Here is an 8310-nt window from a genome sequence, read left to right as displayed (position 1 = left end):
TTTAATCTAAAGACTCTTCCCCACAATGCACTGCATAGTTCAGCCCACGTTGCTTGGTACTCTGATTGTGCTGTTGTGATTTCCCCCAAACTGCAGGGCAATTGAGTGCACCTTTGTAAACTAGTCATGTGTGCAGCACAAAAAGAATCCAACTTCTACAAGCAGAGCAGATGGTGTGTTATTTCAATCAGTGATGAGAAATTTCTGCTTGATTGAGAGAAGAGTATCTACCGATAGACATAGTAGTACCACTGCTGTGGTATGAATCTCCCAGTGTTACATCGTAAACACAAGATTACTTAATGTTTTAAAACAATGACTAGTTTTGTCACGGTTCAAACATTTGTCTCATGGTTTAGTTCGCCTTTTGAAAGAGAGATGCTTGTCTGTATACCAATTCATCACAGACAGTGGAACAATATTCATTGGGACTACTGCATGCTGACTTCTTCCATAGAAGAATGTGACACTGCAGGCTAGACCAATAGCACAACATTTGGCAGAGAGAATTAGGGGGCGCTCTACGACGTGATGGATCACGAATTGTCTGTTTCTTTGTTGTTGACTCATCCTTCGGTGCATCACCACATGCGTCTGGTCTCATCTCCACCCCGTCCTCCCCCTCCCTTCCTCACTGTGCCTGGGCGATATCCCGCTGCTCTCGAGGTCTCTCCCGCCCCCCTGTCGGGGAGCGTTCAGGAAAGCCTCGAAGCGCGGGACTCGCTTGCTGGAGTCTCTCTTGCCCCAGGCGATCACCAGGCCGTCCTCGTCACAGGTGAACAGGAAGTGGGAGTCATGGCTGAAGGTCAAACTAAAATGATGATGGGAAGACACAAAGCACATGGCACAAACAGACAATATAAAACTTTGTGCTTTCAACTGTTATTTCAAGATTATGAGTTTGAAGGCTGACATTGATGAGACCATTAACAAATTGTCAACAGATGTCAAGGTATACTAATATGTATACTGTATCCCACAATTGACTGTTTATTTGTTTGGCTTTAACAAAATTTCATTACAATGAAAGAAAAGTGCCAGTCCACAGGACTTTGTTATAATGGAATCACCTGTATTTAAGTTTCATTTGAATGAATGATGAAAGGCCTATATCACTTTTACGTGTACGTAAGTGTGCTCAGGCACCCCAGGTAATTGAGAAAATTGTCACACTGTGAAGAAAATATAATAAATTTAAACCTTTGCAATCAGCAATCTGTGTGCTAAACTTGGTAATATACTACTTCACACAATACATGCTCCACATTATTTTCAGAGTAGCAAAAGTGACTTTTCATACATCATTATGTGTCACAGCATCAAGGCAAGTTTACATTACACCCTTTTTGTCTCTCATTATGAAATGTGCTATAAATCATTTTATCACGTGACAGAAAAAGGAGTGCTTAGTTACACCCAGCTCTTCATCCCTACCTGGTGATTGGCCGATGCATCTCTGGCGAGATGTTCCTGATGGGACTCAAATCAAGTGTACTCCACATCCTGGAAATAAGCAGAACATTTTCACTTTGACAAAACGCACTCAAACATCTGTTAAATTACTTTACACAGACCTTTGCTTGCATCAAAGCAGTTGGAAAATGGTCAATGAGTTTTTTTTGCCTGAGAATTTTTGTTTCTTGTCAGATTTTGTTTAAATTTTCAATGATTTGTTAATGTACATTTCATTAAACTTCTGTCAAGAATTTGCTTCCCTAAAAGCAATCTGATATGCGAAAATAAGCTAATGAATCTTGACATGTGAATCAAATAAAAGCGAAAGTGAAATTCTATAAGACGTATGTGTGTATGTGTGTTGTGACAAAGAGAGAGACAGACAGACAAACAGATAAAGGGAAAAAGTCAGATCTAGTTTGTTGGGCAGTTGTAATAGGAAGAAAGAAAATGAGGTGGAAGAAAGAAAAGGAGAAGGAAGAAAACAGAATGAGACAAAGAAACTGATAGAACAATTTGTAGCTTACCTGACAGTGCCATCGTTGCATCCCACAGCGATGGCATTAATGGCCACGCCTTCCGGTGCCGTGGAGAAGGCCACACAGGTCATCCTGCTATGGCAGAAGACGCGGCCAATCAGCTCGGCGTTGACACTCCACAGGGTTAGCTCACTGACACCCGCCGCTGTCAGGGACATAGAGACATCAGCAGAGACTGGTGTCAACCAAGGTATAGGAGAGGGAGGGATACCAGCGGGTTGGGTCCAGTGGGTGGGGTGGGGCAGCAGTTTGGGTAAGTATGGCAGGTGGCGTGGGGTGACACAATAATTAGGTGGGGCCATTCAGTGTTGTCGGTACAGTGGGTAGAGGAGGGTGAGAATAGTTGGGTGGGTGCAATGTGGAGTGGGTGGGGCACCAATTAGATGGGTCCATGAGGTGAGATGAGGCACCAATTGGATCGGTTATTAGGAGGGATGGGGTACCAGTTAGATGGGGATGGAGTGGGATACCAGTTGGATAGGTTATCAGGTGGGGTGGAGTACCAGTTGGCAAGTAATCAGGTAGGGTGGGGTACCACATAGATGGGCCATTAAGTGGGGTGGGGCACCAATTGGAAGGGTTATTAGGTGGGGCACCGGTCAGATGGGTCCATTGGATGGGGTGGGGCAATGGTTAGGATACATCAGGCGGGGTGAAAGGGGCACCGGAGAGGAGGGTACCAGGGGTACATTTGATGGGATGTTCATTTGAGAGTTCAGAAGATACGTCCATAAGAGTTACATGCGGTGCATTGTACGCAGATGTTGGTCACGGTTATTAAAAAGTACAATTAAGATGAATGTGCAACATAAAGCCATGAAGATGAGACCAAAGTGTATGCCACCATTTACGCAGGACACATGTGCACCAATTGTGAGTGTTCACAAACCATGTATCAACAATACCCCATCACCAAGCAGAACAAGTGATTCACAAGAATACATATTTAAGTGCATTAGTCATGTTGCGCGGATAAAGGGAAGGAAATATGGGGAAGAAACAAAATAAAAACTCTGTATGAGCAAAAGAAATATATCAATCAATCGACATCTAATGAATGCCACTTATGAACTCAAAACATAGAAATCATATTCTTTGTGAATCATGCTTGAAATGGCCAGCCTCAAAACCAGACAACTGCACAAGGGCAACATTCATTGCTGTTACTAGTTCTCTGTGAGCAAAGAAACACATAACTTTGGCATGAGCACTAAACAAGGGGGGTTAGTGAAATACTTGTGTAGGTGGACCAACGTTTTTTATATCAGCAGACAAAAATATGGAAAGTTTCCTGTGTTAAAACAGTCGGTGCTTTATAAATTGTGTAGCAGTGTAATACACAGTGTCTACTAAAGCACACAAAAACAGGAAAGATGTTTATGGAATTTTCATGAGCATTAAAAGCAAAACACTTAATTGAGAGGTGTAACAGAGTGACTGACATTCTTTATGTTATCACAGACAAGTGTGAAACTTGTGGTTATATCACCAGTTAAAAACAAAACAAAACAAACAAAACAAGGAAGTGCTAATGAATTGGTGGGATGGTGTCACAAACAGTATCTTGGAAACAATATGTAGAATCATGTGCAAAGAACAAACATGTGAATGAAATGTGGTACAGTGTGATGAAAAGTCATGATTTGGTTTGGGGACACATGGATATGGAAGACTTGGAATATTTTGTTAAATTATGTGAAAAGAAAACACAGAGGTCATGACATGCTGGCACAGAGTGAGAAACAATCTCTATCTCAATCTCTTTGTGTACAAAAGGCAATATACCTTTCAGTAAAATTCTCATTAGCATAACACACATGGTGCTATTAAAACAGTGTAACAGTCTAACAGACAGTCTCTACCTAGGCACACACTGACATGAAGCATTGTAAAATGTGCTGGTAAAATGTTAAGATAAGTAAATAAGGAACACCTGACTTAACAATGCTGGTGCCATGTGACAAATATAGTTACAGTCCTGAAAGGTGCATCTTGTGGTGAAATCTACAGGATAATCTATTCATGATTATTTCCACTGTCACTACAGTATTTCATGGCAGAATTATGTGACTGGTGCATGTCCAGAGTGAGGGCATAACTTTATATACTGACCAACATACAATGCCTTAAATAGCTCCCTCAAGGCAATCAATTTTATTTTTTTTTTACTTATTGATATGCTTGGTCTCTCAAAAAATACTTATGTTGTCAAAATGTCTTCCAAAATAGGCAAAAAGATACTATGAAACTAAGGGACATGGCACTAAAGACTATTAATCTGTATCTTAAGCATCCTCCAATCTCGGTGCAGACAGGGTATGAAATTGTATGAGTGAGGCGTACTCAGTAGAAACACAAAAGAACGTACAAGCAGTGCCATCAGAGATGAGTGTTGTGTGATGTCTTTTGAGACCACGATGGACACTGCAATCACCACAATGATTGTCCAGTATCTAGATAATCCCCAATCTTGCCAAAGACTTGTAAAGGATAGTGGCCCCACCTTGCTCTCACAATAAATGTGTCCTCATTTACTGAAAGATCGGAATATTTGACTATCAAAAGAAGAATGAGGAAAGGAGACACTTACGGCGATTCAGTCTAAAGATCAATCTTGAGAAATTAAAATTGCATTCGGGGAAAAATGAAGGATGTTGTTTAATCTTTATCATCTTGATTCTGACACTGAAATAACACTCACCTATGTCTGATATAGTAGCTATGTCTCCTGACACATCGCTGATGGCCACGGCGTTGACGCTACCCCCTCTATGGGTTTCATCTCTCAGGGACCTCACGTACCTCAATCTGTGTCATGAAGAGAATCATCCCCAGCATGCATTTCAGATCATCCAACATATCACACAATCGAGACGCTCTGTTTATCAGAAACATCCGAACAAGAAAACTACATGTAGTCGCTAACAAAGCAGGTGTTAACCTGTTCTATCTTTCACTCTTTTTACTCCCGCTGGTCTATGAAAAGATATTACAAAAATTATGTTTGTTTTCATTACACTACAACCCCGTCATTCAGGGTTATCAGTGGTTGGTTATTTCCACTAATCTAATACTGAATGCCAAGGAAACAAGTTTTTATTGTAAATGTCATGTTTTAAAAGGAAATTTAGTGAGAATTTGCGTGTTAGTCCATGGGAGACTTAACAGAGGTCATCATATCATCACCTAATCTACCGTAATTTTGATTCACTCACAAAATTTTGTAAAAACATCTAAAACTTTATCAATCCATAGCTTTTAAATCTCATGTTTGACACAAAACCTCTGTTGCTTCCTCAGTACGACGTCCTCTGTGAGTGATGAATTGCGCTTTAAAAGCCTATCAGGACTAGTTTTAGGTTCAGGAGAAGGGTCTAGGGTAATTGTCCAGGGGGTAATTGTCCCAGAACCCTCTAAAAGAATGAAAGGAAAAAAAAATCATGAATGGATAGAACAAAACTTCACACCTACTCAGGGAAAAACTGTAAAGTTCATGCACACAAATGTTTGGGAACAACTGTACATGGACGAAGAAAGAGAAAGTTATTTTAGTTTGTTAACCTGTTCAAGTCCCAGATGATACAGGTACCATCCTCGCTGGCGCTGACTAGAATGCTGTACGGCCGACACACACACAGACATGTCACTGGTCCTGTGTGACCCACCAAGCGCACCATTGGTTTTGTCACTTCGATGTTGCTTTGCTGTTTGGTAAACAAACAAATAAATGATTCACTAAAGCTCTGCTCTTTGGTCAGAGAGAGAAAAACAATTACATTGTAACTTGTTTCATCTAACGTCACCAAAATAAGTGCAATGAAATATTTCAAATGACATAGTTATGGTGTAGTTCTATTCCTGTAGTACCAGAATAATCAAAGCAATGCTACCCAGCAAATTGTAAGAATAAAGACAAGATATGACAAAAGCAAACTGTCAATGCCCAGTTAACAGCTCACAGGAAACTTTATTCAAACTAAAAAATGAAACCAAGTTGAACTTGTACATTTATGAAAGCTTTGCACATACAGGCTTTGGCTCGACTGCACCTCACTGGAACAATGTATTGCTAGCAGTTTTCGATGTGATACTTCACATTAAAGCAATCAAAGATTTCAACCACGCGACATCGGAACACAGCCAAGGAAGCAACAATGTCGAGATAGCAAGCATATTTCATGCTCCTTCAAAGGTCATTGATAATTTGATGGACATAAAACATTGTAGGTAATCACAGAGATATGGAGGTTTAAGAGAAACCGTGAGCTAGTATATTTATGTTTTGTTGTTGTTTTGTTGTTGTTTTTTTGAAATAGACAAAGTGGGTTTTGTTTCTCACCTTGTTTGGGTTGTACTTGATTGGGTAAGCAATGATGATCCCAGACGCCATGCCAGTGAACATCAAACGACAGTCCGACACAGAACTACACGTTGTGATCTAGAACATAACATACAGTACACAGATTCAAACAAGACTATGTTCATTTGATTCTTAGAGTTCATCTCTTATTCAAAATATCTCAGCCAGCCAGCATACGGATCGTAAAACTATCTTCATCTGTTGCCATGACAACACGATGCTATTATCCTGGAGTCACTGTCCCTTTCAAGATGACAGTGACTCCAGGATGCTTCAGCTGCTCTGGAATATTGTTGTCACTACCAGCAATACTTGTTTTATACTATATTGATTACACAAATCCTGTGATCAAAACTGCTGATAGTTTTAAGAATTGGTTTTTAGCATATAGGTAAAGTGCTTTGAATCTAGAGGAAAAGACGCACTAAAAATATCAACTATCATATTTAATATCAATGGCTTGGCTGTAACAAGCACAAATGACACTTGTTAGCTGGAACCAGACTTACTTCATACCACCACATCAAGTCATCATCAAGTCCTCATCATCATCAATGAATACTGTATACGCCAAATATTTGGCAAGGTTTCTACTTTTGCAAATTTTGAGAGTTGGGTGCTATTCACGAATTTATAAAAGCGCGAAAATATTAACTCTGGTGCCGACATGAATGTCATGTGCATGCATACATTTCTCCATTCAGAGAACTGTAATTCACCGAATTTATCCACTCGCGAAATTGTTGTGATGTCCCAAATTTGCAAAAAAAAAAAAATAGATTTGCTGAATAAATGGTGTATACAGTATATTGAATTCTTCAAGGGCACATTTACAGTGAATAAGGTACACACTCCAAATCATGAACATAGTGCAACGGTTTGATAGGAAGGTGTGATTATCATGTTGAAAATATCTAAGGTGCTTACTGAATACATCTAACCTCAAATAATATCCTGGGAAAAGTATGAAAGGAATGTAATTTGTAGAGACCACTGCCAAATATGTACTTTTCACAACCAACACAAGAATTCATAGAGATCTAATGAGGGAAATAACCACCCTGGAATGATTCCAACTGAAAACATCTTTTCTTAACAAAACAAACAAACTTTGCTGACCTTGTCATTAGTGTCCGACTGCAGGAAGTTGACCGGAGGCGTCTTGGCCTTGTGCTTGAGTCTCAAGATACCGTCCAGGTGACCCCAGGTCAAAAACCCTGACCACTTGATGTCCACTGCGTACATACTGCTCACACCTGTTGGTGGACAAATTAATTGACAAAACATTAACAAGTGTACATCAATATGGCATGTTTGTGGGAACGTATGCACATTCGCACACAATATGACTGATAGGTATACAATTCCTGACTGAAATCATTTAAGATCTATTTGCATTCATCTGTGGTTGACATGTTATTTGTAAAATATGTTTGCAGTTTAGCATGCAGTTCTCTTATTCACCTCATTCACATGTTAGTGTTATGAATTCATATAAATATGACGAGATACCTCCCAATATTACAAAGTTTTAAGCGAGAAGGTTTGATGTAGGTTTAGGAATAACTTATTTAAACATGGTTTTTGTGCATAAAGCAGATAAGTGAAGAGCGCCATCTAGTTATGAGATCTGCTCACCTCTTTCCTTGCTGTACATGACAAGCAGACACTGGTTCTTGGCCACCCCACAGACATTGCCTGTGGGTAGGGGGATGAGCTGAGTGGGCGGGGTCATGAAGGCCTGCTGCCACTTGACCATAGGTTCACTGGCCCCTGGGGAGCCCAGGTAGTCCCCCCACCTCATCCCCTTCACGTGGGACAAGGGGTCCTGGTGGTGAGAGAAAAGACAGAATGGCATACAGAAGGATATATTGACTACCTAGTGTAACCTGTACCCCTTTTCTTCAGAATGTCTACGTTTGATCAACTAAATGAGCAATTAACCTCCCAGAAAGG

The 8310-nt window shown here is 40.2% G+C and overlaps 1 protein-coding gene across 1 annotated transcript in view; it reads right to left on the bottom strand.

Annotated features, from left to right (window-relative positions):
- Window positions 1-600: 600 nt before the first annotated feature.
- The window catches only part of LOC139723169 (lysosomal-trafficking regulator-like), a 151709-nt gene continuing 143999 nt past the window's right edge, over window positions 601-8310 (bottom strand). The window contains exons 44-51 of the mRNA XM_071634430.1: window positions 7993-8182; window positions 7474-7610; window positions 6334-6432; window positions 5556-5698; window positions 4696-4802; window positions 1983-2139; window positions 1435-1503; window positions 601-811 (exon numbers count right to left, since the gene is read on the bottom strand). Coding sequence (XP_071490531.1) covers window positions 601-811; window positions 1435-1503; window positions 1983-2139; window positions 4696-4802; window positions 5556-5698; window positions 6334-6432; window positions 7474-7610; window positions 7993-8182 — 1113 coding nt within the window. The remainder of the gene's footprint in view (window positions 812-1434; window positions 1504-1982; window positions 2140-4695; window positions 4803-5555; window positions 5699-6333; window positions 6433-7473; window positions 7611-7992; window positions 8183-8310) is intronic.

Source organism: Diadema antillarum, unplaced genomic scaffold, assembly GCF_040938485.1.
Source record: "Diadema antillarum isolate AM-2024a unplaced genomic scaffold, OU_Dant_1.0 scf00000182, whole genome shotgun sequence".
In the NCBI taxonomy this organism is placed as follows: Eukaryota; Metazoa; Echinodermata; class Echinoidea; order Diadematoida; family Diadematidae; genus Diadema; species Diadema antillarum.
Note: the sequence above shows the minus strand (reverse complement) of the source record. Positions and strands in the feature narration are given on the sequence as shown.